This window comes from Vipera berus (assembly GCF_964194415.1).
Source record: "Vipera berus genome assembly, chromosome: 2".
NCBI lineage: Eukaryota > Metazoa > Chordata > Lepidosauria > Squamata > Viperidae > Vipera > Vipera berus.
The window spans coordinates 2,467,526-2,487,323 of record NC_138203.1 but is presented as its reverse complement, the minus strand read 5'-3'; the positions used below and the strand labels follow the sequence as shown (position 1 = coordinate 2,487,323).

The 19,798-nt window shown below is 42.3% G+C and overlaps 1 protein-coding gene and 1 long non-coding RNA gene across 2 annotated transcripts in view; one reads left to right on the top strand and one right to left on the bottom strand.

Moving 5' to 3' along the window:
• Positions 1-19,798, top strand: part of LOC308663138 — an 861,733-nt gene that overhangs the window by 312,941 nt on the left and 528,994 nt on the right. The gene's annotated exons all lie outside the window — the stretch shown is intronic.
• Positions 1-19,798, bottom strand: part of LOXHD1 (lipoxygenase homology PLAT domains 1) — a gene marked incomplete at both ends in the record, with an annotated part of 233,602 nt that overhangs the window by 183,810 nt on the left and 29,994 nt on the right. Inside the window, 2 exons of the mRNA XM_081321186.1 lie at positions 924-1,059; positions 3,867-4,117. Coding sequence (XP_081177312.1) covers positions 924-1,059; positions 3,867-4,117 — 387 coding nt within the window. The remainder of the gene's footprint in view (positions 1-923; positions 1,060-3,866; positions 4,118-19,798) is intronic.

The window sequence follows — 19,798 nt, the reverse complement described above, 5'->3', positions numbered from 1 at the left end:
AAAGGGAAGGTGTGGGAGGTGCTGGTTGCTGAAGGCAACCATTTGCGAAGGACTCCAGTTTCATGGGATCATGTTCTGATTGCCTTGCCTGTAAACAATTCTCCGTTTGCATCGTGTTTTGTTTGCCTTTGCTTTGGGGACATTTTGCAGGTCTGTCAATAATAATAATAAGGGTTTGTTTTTCCTGCATTTCCAGCCTACTTGTTGGAAGAGGGGTTTGTCCTTGTGAGTTCACAAGGACTCACGAAGGCTGGGACAGAACAGTGAGAAAAACCTTTATCCTGTGTCATCCTTTCCTAAAAAACTAGAACAGCCCAGAGGTTGTTTTAAAGCCCTGATATAAATCTGTCACAGTTTCATTGTGTACTCACAACAAAGAATAAAACGGATCGGACCTATATGTTTAGTTAAAAAAAAGAACTGCACAAATGCTACCTAATAGCAGAGCATTTACTAGTAGTCCTAGGCTTATAAACATTGGTTTAGTGACCACTTGAACTTGCAACGGCAGCGAAAAAATTGACTTATGGCCGTTTTTCAGATTTAGAGCTTTGTAGCAGCCCCGCAGTCACGTGATCAAAATTTGGAGGCTGGGCAACTGGCATGTACCTTTGACAGTTGCACCATCCTGGGGTTAGGTGGTCGCCATTTGCAACCGTCCCAGCCAGCTTCCGACAACCAAAGTCGATGGGGGAAGACGGTTTCACTTAATGACCGAATGATTCGCTGAACAGCTGCAGTGATTTGCTTTGCAAAGGCAGCAGGGAAGGTCGTAAAATGGGTCAAGACTCACTGAACAGCCATCTCGCTTAACGATGGAAAAATTGGGCTCGGGTGTGGTCGTAAGTTGAGGACTGCATGTATTTATAAAGAAATAGAAAGCAAGATTCTTTTTTTTTTCCTCCCCTGCCCGGTGCATTTACTTTTCAGTCTTTTCTGGCGCAGGGAGACCATCTCGTAGAGTTCCCGTTCCACCAGACCGTCCGCTTCGTTCTCATCCAGCCACTTCCCACAGGGAAACGTTTGCTCAATGCCCGTAAACGGGCAGTAGACCACCACCTGGCAGAGGGAGGCAAAATGAACAATTCCACTTAATTCACATTCAGCTTTGGTCTGGCTAGTTTAAAGAAAAGAAGAAACAGGGGAGAGATGATAGCAGTCTTCCAGTATCTGAGGGGCTGCCCCAAAGAAGAGGAGGGGGTCAAAGCACCAGAGGGCAGGACGAGAAACAACGGTTGGAAACTGACCAAAGGGAGAAGCAACCTGGAATTAAGGAGAAACTTCCTGACAGTGAGGACAATCAACCAGTAGAACAGCTGGCCTCCAGAAATTGTGGGCACTCCATCACTGGAGACTTTTAAGAAGAGGCTAGACAATCACTTGTCTGAGATGGTATAGGTTCTCCTGAATAAGCGGGGGGTTGGACTAGAAGACCTCCAAGGTCCCTTCCAGCTCTATTCTATTCTATTCTATTCTATTCTATTCTATTCTATTCTATTCTATTCTATTCTATTCTATTCTATTCTATTCTATTCTATTCTATTCATTCTGAATTCTATTCTATTCTGTTCTACTTCCTATTGCTTATTCTATTCTATTCTATTCTATTCTATTCTATTCTATTCTATTCTATTCATTCTGAATTCTATTCTATTCTATTCTATTCTATTCTATTCTATTCCTCCATTCCATATTTTCTATTCTATTCTATTCTATTCTATTCTATTCTATTCTATTCTATTCTATTCTATTCTATTCTATTCTATTCTATTCTATTCATTCTGAATTCTATTCTATTCTATTCTATTCTATTCTATTCTATTCTATTCTATTCCTCCATTCCATATTTTCTATTCTATTCTATTCTATTCTATTCTATTCTATTCTATTCTATTCTATTCTATTCTATTCTATTCTATTCTATTCTATTCTATTCTATTCTATTCTATTCATTCTGAATTCTATTCTATTCTATTCTATTCTATTCTATTCTATTCTATTCTATTCTATTCTATTCTATTCATTCTGAATTCTATTCTATTCTATTCTATTCTATTCTATTCTATTCTATTCTATTCTATTCTATTCCTCCATTCCATATTTTCTATTCTATTCTATTCTATTCTATTCTATTCTATTCTATTCTATTCTATTCTATTCTATTCTATTCTATTCTATTGTATTGTATTCTATTCTATTCTATTCTATTCTATTCTATTCTATTCATTCTGAATTCTATTCTATTCTATTCTGTTCTATTCTATTCTATTCTATTCATTCTGAATTCTATTCTATTCTGTTCTACTTCCTATTGCTTATTCTATTCTATTCTATTCTATTCTATTCTATTCTATTCTATTCTATTCTATTCTATTCTATTCTATTCTATTCCTCCATTCCATATTTTCTATTCTATTCTATTCTATTCTATTCTATTCTATTCTATTCTATTCTATTCTATTCTATTCTATTCTATTCTTTCTGAATTCTATTCTATTCTATTCTATTCTATTCTATTCATTCTGAATTCTATTCTATTCTGTTCTATTCTATTCTATTCATTCTGAATTCTATTCTATTCTATTCTGTTCTATTCTATTCTATTCTATTCATTCTGAATTCTATTCTATTCTGTTCTACTTCCAATTGCTTATTCTATTCTATTCTATTCTATTCTATTCTATTCTATTCTATTCTATTCTATTCTATTCCTCCATTCCATATTTTCTATTCTATTCTATTCTATTCTATTCTGTTCTGTTCTATTCTATTCTATTCTATTCATTCTGAATTCTATTCTATTCTGTTCTACTTCCTATTGCTTATTCTATTCTATTCTATTCTATTCTATTCTATTCTATTCTATTCTATTCTATTCTATTCTATTCTATTCTATTCTATTCTATTCTATTCCTCCATTCCATATTTTCTATTCTATTCTATTCTATTCTATTCTATTCTATTCTATTCTATTCTATTCTATTCATTCTGAATTCTATTCTATTCTATTCTATTCTATTCTATTCTATTCTATTCTATTCTATTCTATTCTATTCTATTCTATTCATTCTGAATTCTATTCTATTCTGTTCTACTTCCTATTGCTTATTCTATTCTATTCTAGATTCTTGTGTATAGGCGAGAGCAAAAAATCTTCTGAGTTAGAACTTTGTGATCCTGATTCCTTACTCTGGAAACTGGGGTGTGCAAAAAAAATAAAAAAGACTATGGTTATTTTGAATATTGATACCGTAGTAATTGATCTCTAATGTTTGAACTGGCACGACAAGTCTTAACCCTGAAAGGTGCAAAGGACAGGGAAATGTTTGTTTGATGCCAGTAAATGGGCAGTAGACCACCACCTGGCGAAGGGAGACAAAAATGAACAATTCCAGTTAATTCATATTCAACTTGGGTTTGGCTAGTCTAAAGAAAAAGAGAAATAGGGGTGACTTGATAGCCGTCTTCTAGTATTTGAGGGGCTGCCACAAAGAAGAGGAGGGGGTCAAACTATTCTCCAAAGCACCTGAAGGCAGGACAAGAAGCAACGGATGGAAACTCATCAAGGAGAGAAGCAACCTGGAACTAAGGAGAAACTTCCTGACAGTTAGAACAATTAACCAGTGGAACTACCTGCCTCCAGAAGCTGTGAATGCTCCAACACTGGAAGTTTTTAAGAAGAGACTGGACAGCCGTTTGTCTGAAATGGTACAGGGTTTCCTGCCTTAGCAGGGGGTTGGACTAGATGACCTCCAAGGTACCTTCCAACATTATTATTATTATTATTATTATTATTATTATTATTATTATTATTATTATTATTATTATTATTATCTGTTCCAGGGCATCTTAGGACAAGTCCTCACCTTCTGGCAGTACCAGCCGCAGCTGATGCCAGCGTTATCGTGCCCGATGGAGATGCGGCTTAAGGGGCTGAGGAGCGCTGCGATCTCAACGTTGAAAAGGTCGGTCCTGCTCCGTTCAAACTTCCCTCCTTCCAAGAAAATCTTCCCACTGTTTTTCAGCCCTTTGCAGCCATGCATGACGATATGAATTTTGGAGTTGGTTCCTGCCCCTCTCAGATCCCCGGTGACCACGGCCACGTTGTAGACAATACCTGAGCAGGTGGGAGCGGAGTTGGATAAAACAGAATGCGAAAGGCGGTTACCACCACGACCTTACTAGTGATGTGCTTATTACGAATGCTAATGACTGTCTCCATCGTATTCAATGTACGGCTATCTTAGAAGAACTATGCCCCGTTCTGACCTGTGGACTTCAACTCCCAGAATTCCTGAGAGTTGAAGTCCACAGGTCAGAAAGGGGTCATAGTTCCCCACCCCTGACAAGCTATAACCAATCGTGGACTCAGGTGGAGTCCTTGAAGTCTCTGTCTTACGCACGCACAGGCACAGACAAACAGACACACACACACACACACACACACACACACACAACACATAACAGCTTCATCAGCTGTCACTGCACAGGATCATCAACTTGCAGCCCTGCAAGCTGCCTTTGATTGATTGATTTCTATCCCACCTTTATTATTATTAACTCAAGGCGACGAACCTATCCGACACAACTTCCTGCTCGTATTTTACCCACAACAACCACCTTGAGAGGTGGGTGGTGTGAGAGTGAGGGACTGGCCCAAGGTCACCCAGCTGGCTTTCAGGGCTAAGGCGGGACTAGAACTCTCACTCTCCTTGTGATTGGCCCAAGGTCACCCAGCTGGCTTTCATGGCTAAGGCGGGACTAGAACTCTCAGTCTCCTGGTGATTGGCCCAAAGTCACCCAGCTGGCTTTCATGGCTAAGGCAGGACTAGAACTCTCAGTCTCCTGGTGATTGGCCCAAGGTCACCCAGCTGGCTTTCATGGCTAAGGCGGGACTAGAACTCTCAGTCTCCTGGTGATTGGCCCAAGGTCACCCAGCTGGCTTTCAGGGCTAAGGCGGGACTAGAACTCTCACTCTCCTGGTGATTGGCCCAAGGTCACCCAGCTGGCTTTCAGGGCTAAGGCGGGACTAGAACTCTCACTCTCCTGGTGATTGGCCCAAAGTCACCCAGCTGGCTTTCATGCCTAAGGCGGGACTAGAACTCTCACTCTCCTGGTGATTGGCCCAAGGTCACCCAGCTGTCTTTCATTGCTAAGGCAGGACTGGAACTCCTGCTTTCTAGCCTGGTGTCTTAACCACTAGACCAAACAGCCTAGGAATCCTGGTCTAGTAATTCAGCTAATCCAACATTCATGCATAAGGACATCTACTGCATCTGAGAAAGATAAGGGCAGGATGGGGAGACGATAGTACTAAATGCCACTGTCGCTTCCCAGCAGCTGCTTTTAAGACACACTCCTTCTGTCTGGGGAATGATCAGAAACCAGCAGTGGCCAAATCCTTCTGGAGAATCCATTTGGGGAAGCCTTGGCATCACCTGAGTTTTCAACAAGACAAAAGGGGTAAACTACTAAATAATAGGAAGAATACCTGTTCTTGATTTTAAATTATTTTCTTCATTGTGTGTGCTCTTGGGCAAGTGTTTGCATTAATGTGCCAAGTGTCCATATTTGGGGGTGTCAGTGGATCGATGCAAAGATGCCAAAGAAGGACGATTTGTGTTACATTTCTATTTGTTGTGGAGCTATTTTTTTTAAAAAAAAGAAACCTTATCAGGTAAGAGACAGAGAACAAGCAAAGATAGTCCTCGAATTCAGCGTGCGGTCCTCAATGGAACCGCATCTACATGGAAGGAAGTGTGTAGTGGGGTGCCCCAGGGCTCTGTTCTGGGCCCAGTGCTCTTCAACATCTTCATCAACGATTTGGAAGAGGGGATAGATGGGGAACTCATCAAATTTGCAGAGGACACCAAGCTGGCAGGAATAGCCAATACTCCAGAAGACAGGCTTAAGATACAGGAGGATCTGGAGAGACTCAAACACTGGGCACTATCTAACAAAATGAAATTCAATGGTGAAAAAAGTAAGGTTCTGCATTTAGGCAGGAAAAATCAAATGCACAGGTATAGTATAGGTAGTACCTTGCTCGATAGTAGTAACTGTGAGAAGGATCTCGGAGTCCTAGTAGACAATCACTTCAATATCAGCCAGCAGTCTGCTGCAGCTGCCAAAAATGCCAACACAGTGCTAGGCTGCATTAACAGAGGGATAGAATCAAGATCAAGTGAAGTACTAATACCACTTTACAATGCCTTGGTAAGGCCACACTTTGAATCCTGCATCCAGTTTTGGTCACCACGATGTAAAAAAGATGTTGAGACTCCAGAAAGAGTGCAGAGAAGAGCAACAAAGATGATTAGGGGACTGGAAGCTAAAACATACAAAGAACGGTGGCTGGAATTGGGGATGTCTAGTTTAACAAAGAGAAGGATGAGGGGAGACATGATGGCAATTCTTCCAATATCTCAGGGGCTGCCCCAAAGAAGAGGGAGTCAAGCTATTCTCCAAAGCACCTGAAGGCAGGACAAGAAGCAACGGATGGAAACTGACCAAAGAGAGAAGCAACCTGGAACTAAGGAGAAACTTCATGACAGTCAGAACAATTAACCAGTGGAACCACTTGCTTCCAGAAGTGGGTACTCCATCACTGGAAAATTTTTAAGAAAAGACTGGAGAGCCATTTGTCTGAAATGGTAGTCCAACCTGAGCAGGGGGTTGGACTAGAAGACCTCCAAGGTCCCTTCTATCTCTGTTATTCTAAGTAAAGTGAAACATGTACCTCCAACTCATAACTTATCCTGGCAGGGACCTGATCTGTTATAAGACTGCCTATCTTATTAAATTCTATATACCGTAATTTAATGTGATTACTACATTCTGTCCCGCCTAACCCATAGAGTGCCGCTGTAACGTTATTTATGATTTTATTGCCTCTTATTTCTCCTTTTTATCTGTTGTACACTTCTGGTAGTATTATGGTTTGTTGCACAATCAGCCAGATGCTAAAACTGGATTTGACATTTTTATCCACCTCTCAAGTCCTTCCCCAAGAACCTGGGATGTTCGATGGTGTTTATTATTACTATTATTTTCTCTGTTCTTTTGCAAGTATAAGTGCAAGTGCTCCTATACTGGAGACAAATTCCTTGTTTGGCTAGCCCACTTGGCCAAATAAAGTATCCTATCCTATCCTATTCCATTCTATATTTTCTATTCTATTCTATTCTATTCTATTCTATTCTATTCTATTCTATTCTATTCTATTCTATTCTATTCTATTCTATTCTATTCTATTCTATTCTTATTCATTCCATTCCATTCCATTCTATTCTATTCCATTCCATTCCATTCCATTCCATTCCATTCCATTCCATTCCATTCCATTCCATTCCATTCCATTCCATATTCTATTCTATTCCATTCCATTCCATTCCATTCCATTCCATTCTATTCTATTCCATTCCATTCCATTCCATTCCATTCCATTCCATTCCATTCCATTCTATTCTATTCTATTCTATTCTATTCTATTCTATTCTATTCTATTCTATTCTTATTCATTCCATTCCATATTCTATTCTATTCTATTCCATTCCATTCCATTCCATTCCATTCCATTCCATTCCATTCCATTCTATTCTATTCTATTCTATTCTATTCTATTCTATTCTATTCTATTCTATTCTATTCTATTCTTATTCATTCCATTCCATATTCTATTCTATTCCATTCCATTCCATTCCATTCCATTCCATTCTATTCTATTCTATTCTATTCTATTCCATTCCATTCCATTCCATTCCATTCCATTCCATTCTATTCTATTCTATTCTATTCTATTCTATTCTATTCTATTCTTATTCATTCCATTCCATTCCATATTCTATTCTATTCTATTCTATTCTATTCTATTCTTATTCATTCCATTCCATATTCTATTCTATTCTATTCTATTCTATTCTATTCTATTCTATTCTATTCTATTCTATTCTATTCTTATTCATTCCATTCCATATTCTATTCTATTCTATTCTATTCTATTCTATTCTATTCTATTCCATTCTATTCTATTCCATTCCATTCCATTCCATTCCATTCCATTCCATTCTATTCTATTCCATTCTATTCCATTCCATTCCATTCCATTCCATTCCATTCCATTCTATTCTATTCTATTCTATTCTATTCTATTCTATTCTGTTCTATTCTTATTCATTCCATTCCATATTCTATTCTATTCTATTCTATTCCATTCCATTCCATTCCATTCCATTCCATTCCATTCCATTCCATTCCATTCTATTCTATTCTATTCTATTCTATTCTATTCTATTCTATTCTATTCTATTCTATTCTTATTCATTCCATTCCATATTCTATTCCATTCCATTCCATTCCATTCCATTCCATTCTATTCTATTCTATTCTATTCTATTCTATTGTATTCCATTCCATTCCATTCCATTCCATTCCATTCCATTCCATTCTATTCTATTCCATTCCATTCCATTCCATTCCATTCCATTCTATTCCATTCCATATTCTATTCTATTCCATTCCATTCCATTCCATTCCATTCCATTCCATTCTATTCTATTCTATTCTATTCTATTCTATTCTATTATATTCTTATTCATTCCATTCCATATTCTATTCTATTCTATTCCATTCCATTCCATTCCATTCCATTCCATTCCATTCTATTCTATTCTATTCTATACTATTCTATTCTATTCTATTCTATTCTTATTCATTCCATTCCATATTCTATTCTATTCCATTCCATTCCATTCCATTCCATTCCATTCCATTCCATTCCATTCCATTCCATTCCATTCCATTCCATTCCATTCTATTCTATTCTATTCTATTCTATTCTATTCTTATTCATTCCATTCCATATTCTATTCTATTCTATTCTATTCTATTCTATTCTATTCTATTCTATTCTATTCTATTCTATTCTATTCTATATTCTGTTCTATTCTATTCTATATTCTATATTCTATTCTATTCTATTCTATTCTATTCTATTCTATTCTATTCTATTCTATTCTATTCTATTCTATTCTATTCTATTCCATTCTATTCTATTCCATTCCATTCCATTCCATTCCATTCCATTCTATTCTATTCCATTCCATTCCATTCCATTCCATTCTATTCCATTCCATTCCATTCCATTCTATTCTATTCTATTCTATTCTATTCTATTCTATTCTTATTCATTCCATTCCATTCCATATTCTATTCTATTCTATTCTATTCTATTCTTATTCATTCCATTCCATATTCTATTCTATTCTATTCTATTCTATTCTATTCTATTCTTATTCATTCCATTCCATATTCTATTCTATTCTATTCTATTCTATTCCATTCTATTCTATTCTATTCCATTCCATTCCATTCCATTCCATTCCATTCCATTCCATTCCATTCCATTCCATTCCATTCTATTCTATTCTATTCTATTCTATTCTATTCTATTCTATTCTATTCTATTCTGTTCTTATTCATTCCATTCCATATTCTATTCTATTCTATTCTATTCTATTCTATTCTATTCTATTCTATTCTATTCCATTCCATTCCATTCCATTCCATTCCATTCCATTCCATTCCATTCCATTCCATTCCATTCCATTCTATTCTATTCTATTCTATTCTATTCTATTCTATTCTATTCTATTCTATTCTATTCTATTCTTATTCATTCCATTCCATATTCTATTCCATTCCATTCCATTCCATTCCATTCTATTCTATTCTATTCTATTCTATTCTATTCCATTCCATTCCATTCCATTCCATTCCATTCCATTCCATTCTATTCTATTCTATTCTATTCTATTCTATTCTATTCTATTCTATTCTTATTCATTCCATTCCATATTCTATTCTATTCCATTCCATTCCATTCCATTCCATTCCATTCCATTCCATTCCATTCTATTCCATTCTATTCTATTCTATTCTATTCTATTCTTATTCATTCCATTCCATATTCTATTCCATTCCATTCCATTCCATTCCATTCCATTCTATTCTATTCTATTCTATTCTATTCTATTCCATTCCATTCCATTCCATTCCATTCCATTCTATTCTATTCTATTCTATTCTATTCTATTCTATTCTATTCTATTCTAATTCATTCCATTCCATATTCTATTCTATTCTATTCTATTCTATTCTATTCTATTCCATTCCATTCCATTCCATTCCATTCCATTCCATTCCATTCCATTCTATTCTATTCTATTCTATTCTATTCTATTCTATTCTATTCTATTCTATTCTATTCTATTCTTATTCATTCCATTCCATATTCTATTCTATTCTATTCCATTCCATTCCATTCCATTCCATTCCATTCCATTCCATTCCATTCTATTCTATTCTATTCTATTCTATTCTATTCTATTCTATTCCATTCCATTCTATTCTATTCTATTCTTTCATTCCATTCCATTTCATATTTTCTATTCTATTCTATTCTTATTCATTCCATTCCATATTCTATTCTATTCTATTCTATTCTATTCTATTCTATTCCATTCCATTCCATTCCATTCCATTCCATTCTATTCTATTCTATTCTATTCTATTCTATTCTATTCTATTCTATTCTATTCTATTCTATTCTTATTCATTCCATTCCATATTCTATTCTATTCTATTCCATTCCATTCCATTCCATTCCATTCCATTCCATTCTATTCTATTCCATTCCATTCCATTCCATTCCATTCCATTCCATTTCATTCCATTCCATTCCATTCCATTCCATTCCATTCTATTCTATTCTATTCTATTCTATTCTATTCTATTCTTATTCATTCCATTCCATATTTTATTCTATTCCATTCCATTCCATTCCATTCCATTCTATTCTATTCTATTCTATTCTATTCTATTCCATTCCATTCCATTCCATTCCATTCCATTCCATTCTATTCTATTCTATTCTATTCTATTCTTATTCATTCCATTCCATATTCTATTCTATTCTATTCTATTCTATTCTATTCTATTCCATTCCATTCCATTCCATTCCATTCCATTCCATTCCATTCTATTCTATTCTATTCTATTCTATTCTTATTCATTCCATTCCATATTCTATTCTATTCTATTCCATTCCATTCCATTCCATTCCATTCCATTCCATTCCATTCCATTCCATTCCATTCTATTCTATTCTATTCTATTCCATTCCATTCCATTCCATTCCATTCCATTCCATTCCATTCTATTCTATTCTATTCTATTCTATTCTATTCTATTCTATTCCATTCTATTCTATTCTATTCTTTCATTCCATTCCATTTCATATTTTCTATTCTATTCTATTCTTATTCATTCCATTCCATATTCTATTCTATTCTATTCTATTCTATTCTATTCTATTCCATTCCATTCCATTCCATTCCATTCCATTCCATTCCATATTCTATTCTATTCTATTCCATTCCATTCCATTCCATTCCATTCCATTCCATTCCATTCTATTCTATTCCATTCCATTCCATTCCATTCCATTCCATTCCATTCTATTCTATTCTATTCTATTCTATTCTATTCTATTCCATTCTATTCTATTCTATTCTTTCATTCCATTCCATTTCATATTTTCTATTCTATTCTATTCTTATTCATTCCATTCCATATTCTATTCTATTCTATTCTATTCTATTCTATTCTATTCTATTCCATTCCATTCCATTCCATTCCATTCCATATTCTATTCTATTCTATTCTATTCCATTCCATTCCATTCCATTCCATTCCATTCCATTCCATTCCATTCCATTCCATTCTATTCTATTCTATTCTATTCTATTCTATTCTATTCTATTCTATTCTATTCTATTCTAAACTTCAGCAGGTAACTTTCAACACTGAAATTCTGAATATCTTTCAATAAAAGGAGTCTGAAAAGGAGCAAGGACTGAACAGAAATTCCGTGAGTTTAGCTATCAGGGAAAGAGGCTAAGCAGAGATGGGCATATATGTTTAAGTTAATAATGATGACCCAGCTCTACAAGCCTCTTAAGAAGATTCTACTAATCTTCATGTCTCCCCTATTTCTTATTTTCTCTAGACTGGCCAAACCCAAGTCCCGCAGCTGTTCTTCATCTCCAGGCCTTGGATCATCTTAGTTGCCCTTCTCTGAATTTTTTTTCCAAACTCTCAAACTATCTTTTTTGTGATCTAGTGATATTTGTTTGGGATCTGTAGCTGTAGTCGGAGAACTTCCATAAGCCACAGAATGAAGACACGCCTGTTTTTGAGCCAACATTCTACTGCATAAAGGGACTGGATATTTTTTTCCTCATCAAATAATTGCTGAGATAAATAATTGAGCTGCTTCAAAAGGGCAGCTCACACCGATGCAGGCTGGGAATCCGCTGGCAGGGATCTTGGATTATGCTCCGCTTCCCAGCATGCACGCTGTTTGCCCAGATGCTTCGGAGTTCTGCATTCGTTTCCCTCCCCCCTCCCGTTTCCTTCCCCAGGGAGCAGGGGATTCTGGGAAACCTATTAGCGCACTGGCGTGGCGCTTGGAGCTTGGTTTGCAACTTCGATTGGGCACTCACCCATTTGGAGCCTGACTTGCAAGATATAATGGCCTAACTTGGTAAAACACAAGACATTAAGCCAGCAAAACAAAACAAAACCTCTGAACTGTTTCCTGCAGTTGTTGTCCCCACACACACACACACACACACACACCTCTCTGTCTATTGCTCTTCTTTTAATTGGATGGAAGAGAATTGGCTTTTGGAATTCTCTTCAAACCAGAAGAAAATCTCTGTGCAATTATCACGTGCGGAAAGAATGACAAGCTGGCCAAGAATAAAACGTTGCTGGAATTGGGTTTGGCTAATCTAAAGAAAAGAAGAAACAGGGGGGACATGAAAGCAGTATTACAGTATTTGAGGGGCTGCCCCAAAGAAGAAGAGGGGGTCAAGCTATTCTCCAAAGCACCAGAGGGAAGGACGAGAAACAATGGATGGAAACTGACCAAAGAGAGAAGCAACCTGGAATTAAGGAGAAACTTCCTAACAGTGTGGACAATCAGCCAGTGGAACAGAAGTTGCCTCCAGAAATCGTGGTTGCTCCATCACTGGAGGTTTTTAAGAAGAGACTGGACATTCACCTGTCTGAGATGGTATAGGTTCTCCTGCTTGAGCAGGGGGCTGGATTAGACCAGCGCTTTTCAACTTTTTCACCCATTGTACCACTTTTAGGATATGGCAACATCCAAGTACCACCAGTCGCCTAGCAAGGTGTCAAAAACTTGATGACCAAAAAAAAAAAAGGAAAAAAGTGATGAAGTACAGGTAGTCCTCGACTTACAACAGTTCGCTTAGTGACTGTTCGAAGTTAGGGTGGGGTGGGGTGGGGTGTGTTTGGTTTTTATTTTCCCCCCTCTGCTGGGTGGTTGCAGCAGGTTTCGGTCACTTCACATGACCCTGGGACACTGGGACACTGTGACCGTCATAAACGTGAATCAGTTGCCAAGCATCTGAATGTAAATCACAAGACCCTGGAGATGCTGCAACATTCCAGCTGATCGGCGCTTCTTCTGGGCTCAGCAGAAGCGCCGGGATCAGTGCCGAGTTCCATCTGGATCCTGGCACTGATCCTGGTGCTTCCGCTGAGCCCCAACAGCCCTGCAGCTCCAGCTGTCTCTCGCTCAGGCTTGTGCGGTGCTGCCACCGGTTCAGCTCATTCCCCTCCCCCGCTACCACTTTCCTAGGATGGTCGCGTACCACCTGCCAGGTGCCAATGTACCACAGGTGGAACCAGTGCCACTGGTTGAAAAGGCCTGGACTAGAAGACCTCCAAGGTCCCTTCCAGCTCCTAATCTATTCTGTTCTGTTCTGTTCTGTTCTATTTCATACATTCTATTCTATTCTATTCTATTCTATTCTATTCTATTCTATTCTATTCTGTTCTGTTCTGTTCTGTTCTGTTCTATTTCATACATTCTATTCTATTCTATTCTATTCTATTCTGTTCTGTTCTATTCTAGTGTTGTGTTGTGTTGTGTTGTGTTATGTTGTGTTATGTTGTGTTATGTTAATGATTGAGCGATCCGGAGACTTGGTTTGGAGTTGGGATTTAGATTTAGATCAGCTGGCTGTCGCTGTTTTTGGCGACGCGGAGCCCTCCCTCTCCTCGAATGGCGGCGGTGGTTTTCCGGCCTGGAAACTGGCCGTGGTTTCATCCTACCGCCATGGATTTGCTAGATCTGTTGGATTTGCTCCTTATGCTGGCTGGCAGGCACTACTATGGCCTGAAGATCGGCCAGGACTACGCTTCAATGCCCGGTTGGCGGTTAGTGCTTCCCATTAATATTCCGGACTGGACCTGGGACTGGACCGTAGTGGGAGGACGGTCTTGGATTGATCATCAACCGCCCCACTGGTGTGAGAGACCAGTTGGTGTAGGTTTACCCCGGGATCCTTTACTCTATCCATTATAGACTGGATTCCTCAGCCGTAGTGAGAGGACGGCTGGGGTTTCTTTTCTTGAGTTCCACCTCAGGTGAGAGCTGATCTGGACTAATGGACTGTGTTACATCTACCGGATTTTATGTTTTAATACCATCGATCCACCCATTATTAACCATTATTAACATCAGCCCTATGCGGACACTTGTTACTATTGTATGGTCTTCTTACATTACTCTGGAGCTGACCTGTATGCCCTCAGGGGGGTTTCTTCCTCCTGGATTTGACCTGCCGCCCTTTCCTGCATTCCCCTTAATGACGGGCCCAACTGTTGGGACCCCGAGAGGTGGCTGGGCTTAAATAGGGGCATCGAGCGGAGACGTATCAAGAGACCTCTGATCTACTTTTTAGCCGGTTATTTTAAAAGGTTAGGGAGGGTGAGGGAGGGGAGGGGATTACTAACCGGCACTCAGTCCGGGCCGGTTTGGGGTCCTGGCGGGTTGGGGCTTGGGTTAGAGGTGGCTGGTTCTGGATGTGTTGGGGTGGGGCTTCAAATCCCCACGACGATAGGGAATGGCAGTAGGTGTATGCACGGAGGGCCGTATTGACATCCAGGATCGTGCCCCCGCTGCTTGCGAGCGGTGATGCGCTCCGACCCTCCGGTTAGCACCCTTTTGCCCGGGGGTGAGGGTGATCAGGCCCCTGAGCTCAGGCTGGTTTACCTTAATGCCAGATCTGTTGTTAATAAGGCTCCCCTCGTTCGAGATTTGATCGAGGAGGAATGCGCGGATCTGGCATGCATTACGGAAACCTGGTTGGGCTCGGAGGGAGGGGTCCCTCTGATTGAGTTATGCCCCCCAGGTTTCCGTGTGCTACACCAGCCACGGGCTCAGGGTAGGGGCGGTGGGGTGGCGGTGGTTATCAGGGAGACGTTATGTCCACGGGAGACCACCATTGTCCAGATTGGCGGGAGTGAGTCCCTCCTCCTGAGATGTGGTTCTCGGGTTCAGATGAGCTTGTTGCTTACATACCTGGCGCCCAGCTGTGTGGCAAAAGCTCTGCCCGAGCTGCTCGATTCCCTCTCAGGGTTGGCGGTGGAGTTCCCCAGGCTTATAGTGCTGGGAGACTTCAACCTGCCTTCCCTGGGAGGTGTCGGGCCTGGCACGCCCGACATTCAGAGGGGCCGCGGAGCGACTCGCCAGGCCCTGAAAACTACCGCCAGCGTCCGCGGAGCGCCCCGCCAGGCCCCGAAACCTGCCGCCAGCACCCGCGGCTTCCTGGAGGGCCGGGAGCACGCCCGGTCGTCGCCACACCCCAGCAGCCGCCTGCCCAACTCCCGGGGAAGCCACAGAGTGTCCTACCAGCTTCCAGGGACCCCTGTCAGCCTTTTCGTCTCCCGGACGAGCTGCCGCGCTCTGGAGGTGGTTGCCGGCCTCCACGACGTCCTAGTGGGCGGGGGAAAGGAGCGGCCGGGTTGACAGCGCAGCGGCAGGCCGCCTACCAGCTGGGGAGGCCGCGGACCAGCTTGCCGGCTCCCGGAAGTAACCGACAAGTCTGGAAGGAGTGCGGCTGCCGTTTACAGGCATGGAGCGGCCAGCTGGCTTTCGGAGACTGCACGGGAGACCATGAGTGCCGACGCGCCCTGACAGTCTCCGGGGCCGACCAGAGGGCCAGGGAGTGGCCATCTGGTGGAGTGGCCGGTCGAGACCCAGCGCTCATGCGGCAGGACCCAAACGGACGCCGGGGTGACTCAGGGGGTGGTGGAGGCTGCCGGCGGGACGGGGAGGGGCTCAGGGCACAACCTACAGCGGAGTGGAGAGCTGAGGGGAGTAATGTAAATATGCAGAGCTCTGGGGAAAAGGAGGGTGGTTTAGGCTGGGGGGTGGCTTACCAGTTGCAATGGTGGTGGGCGGGTGCAAAAGGGTGGGAACCGTGGGAGGCGGTAGTTAAGTAGGGTGTGGGCGTGGTGGAATAATTAGGGGTGTGGCGGAGGGTGTTGGCTTGGCTGGCTATTTAACAGCGTTGATGATTCTGTAGAATCAACGCTGACTTCATCAGTCTTCGAGCATTTGTTTATGAAGCTAATAAACGTGGCTTAGAAGAACCAGCTCCCGTTCCGGTTTCATTTGTTTGGTGACTCGTCGGACGGGCCCTGAAAGGAGGGTCATCGGAGCTAGCCCAGGAGTTCATGGCCTCCATGACAGCCATGGACCTGACCCAGGTAATTCAAGGCCCGGCCCATGTGGGGGGTCACACTCTCGACCTGGTGTTCCTGTCTGGGCAGTGGTTGGATGATTTGGGAGGGGGTTTACCTGTTGTTACTCCCCTGTCATGGTCCGATCATCATCTCCTGTGGCTGGTCTTCCGTTATGCCACCCCCCGCTGCTGGGCGGCGGAACCAACTAGATGGTTCCGCCCCAGGCGCCTAATGGACCCTGAACGGTTCCAGATGGCGCTTGGGTCTATACCTATCGCCCTCACTCACAGCCCAGCTGATGCCTTGTTGGATGCCTGGGAAAGGGCGGCCACTGAGGCACTCAACTGTGTTGTACCCTTGCGACCTCTGACCCAGCGCAGATCCTGCTGGGCTCCATGGTTCTCTGAGGAGCTCCGGGAGATGAAGCGTCGGAGACGGGGTCTAGAGAGCGGTTGGAGGTCCAGCCGTTCTGAATCTGACCGATTGCAGTTAAGAACCTTTATAAGGTCTTATCTTGCTGCGATGAGGACGGCGAGGGCTAATTACTTCGCTGCCCTCATCGCGTCCGCAGATAATCGCCCGGCCGCCCTGTTTAGGGTGACTTGCTCCCTTCTTAACCAGGAGGTGAGGGAGGATCCCTTGCAGGGATGGGCCGAGGAGTTTAGTCATTATCTGATGGACAAAATCGCTCAGATCCGGGCCGGTTTGGACTCTGACTGGGCGGAGTCTGACGTGGAGGAATCGGACGGTCTTGTGCATGTTATCTGGACTGAGTTCGATCCTGTTTCCCCTGATGATGTGGACAGGATGAGGAGGAGGCTGAGCTCCACCACCTGTTTGTTGGATCCGTGCCCCTCCTGGCTGGTTTATGCGGCCCGGGAGGGGACACGAGGCTGGTTCCAGGCAGTAATAACTGCTTCTTTGAAGGAGGGTGTCTTCCCCGCCGCCTTGAAGGAGGCGGTGGTGAGACCCCTCCACAAAAAGCCTGTCCTGGACCCGGCTGTTTTAAATAATTATCGTCCAGTCTCCAACCTTCGCTTTCTTGCGAAGGTTGTCAAGAGCGTGGTGGCGCATCAACTCCCTCTGTTCCTGGAGGAAACTGATTATCTGGACCTGTACCAATCGGGTTTCAGGCCCGGGCACAGCACGGAGACGGCATTGGTCGTGCTGGTGAATGATCTCTGGCGGGCTCGGGACAGGGGTTGCTCCTCTGTCCTAGTCCTATTAGATCTCTCAGCGGCTTTCGATACCATCGACCATGGTATCCTACTGCGACGCCTCAGGGGGCTGGGAGTGGGAGGCACCGTTTTACGGTGGTTCTCCTCCTATCTCCTGGGTCGTTCGCAGTCAGTGTTGACAGGAGGGCAGAGATCCGCCCCGAGGCCTCTCGTTTGTGGAGTTCCTCAGGGGTCAGTTCTCTCTCCCCTCCTGTTCAACATCTATATGAAGCCACTGGGTGAGGTCATTCGTGGTTTTGGGGTGGGGTATCATCAGTACGCTGATGATACCCAACTCTTTCTTTCCACCCTGAACCAACCCAGTGATGCCCTCGCCGTGATGTCCCATTGCCTGGAGGCGGTCCAGGTCTGGATGGGGAGAAACAGGCTTCGTCTCAATCCTGCCAAGACTGAGTGGCTGTGCATATCGGCATCTCGGACTAACCAGTTCATTCCACCTTTAATGATGGGGGGTGAGGTGTTACCCCTCATTGATAGGGCTCGCAACTTGGGCGTCCTCCTGGATTCACAGCTCAATTTTGAAGACCATATAGGTGCCGTGACCAGGGGGGCTTTTGCCCAGGTTCGCCTGGTGCGCCAGTTGCGTCCCTATCTGGACCGAGACGCCCTACGCACAGTTACTCATGCGCTTGTGACCTCCCGTTTGGACTACTGTAACGCTCTCTACATGGGGCTGCCCCTGAAGACCACTCGGAGGCTTCAACTGGTGCAGAATGCGGCCGCGCGAGTTGTAATGGGGGTTTCCCGATACTCCCATGTAACACCTCTACTCCGTGAGCTGCATTGGCTTCCGGTTGCCCTCCGGGTGAAATTCAAGGTGCTGGTTATCACCTATAAAGCCCTACATGGCCTGGGTCCGGGATATCTGAGGGAACACCTGCTGCCGGCATCAAATGCCCTTCGCCCAGTGCGCTCCCACAGGGAGGGTCTGCTCAGGGTCCTGCCGGTAAGAGACTGCCGGCGGGTGACACCCAGGGATAGGGCCTTCTCGGTGGGAGCGCCTGCCCTCTGGAACCAGCTGCCGGTGGAGCTGAGAACTGCCCCCGACCTTCGATCATTCCGCCGGGGCCTGAAGACCTGGCTCTTCGAGCTCTCGGGCCCAGACTGAGGAGGAATTTTTAATTTGGGGTTCTTTTTAACTGACTACAGGGTTAATTTAATATTTTTTAATTTGGTTCTTAATTTTTGTATTTTGGATTTTTAATTCCCTGTAAACCGCCCTGAGTCCTCAGGGAATAGGGCGGTATATAAATATAACTATATATATATATATATATATAAGATCTGGCTCTTTGAGCTCTCCGGCCCAGGCTGAGAATTTTTAACTGAGGTTTTTAGTTAAGGGATAATTTAATCTTTTTTAATTGTTTTTTTAACTTTTGTATTTCGTACTGTTTGATTTTAAATACCCTGTAAACCGCCCTGAGTCCTTCGGGAAAGGGTGGTATATAAATTTAATAAAATTAATTATATTATATTATATTATATTATATTATATTATATTATATTATATTATATTATATTATATTATATTATATTATATTATATTATATTATATTATATTATATTATATTATATTATATTATATTATATTGGTTCGCCTGGTGCGCCAGTTGCGGCCCTATCTTAGCCGGGATGATTTGTGCACGGTCACTCATGCGCTCGTGTCCTCTCGTCTGGACTACTGCAACGCTCTCTACATGGGGCTGCCCTTGAGGACCACCCGGAAGCTCCAACTGGTACAGAATGCAGCCGCGAGAGTTGTGTTGGGAGTCTCCCGATACTCCCACGTTACACCGCTGCTCCGTGAGCTGCATTGGTTGCCAGTTGTCTTCCGGGTGAGATTCAAGGTACTGGTAACGGTGTTTAAAGCCCTCCATGGCATGGGGCCGGAGTACCTTGGGGAAAATCTGCTGCCGGCATCAAGCTCCCTGCGC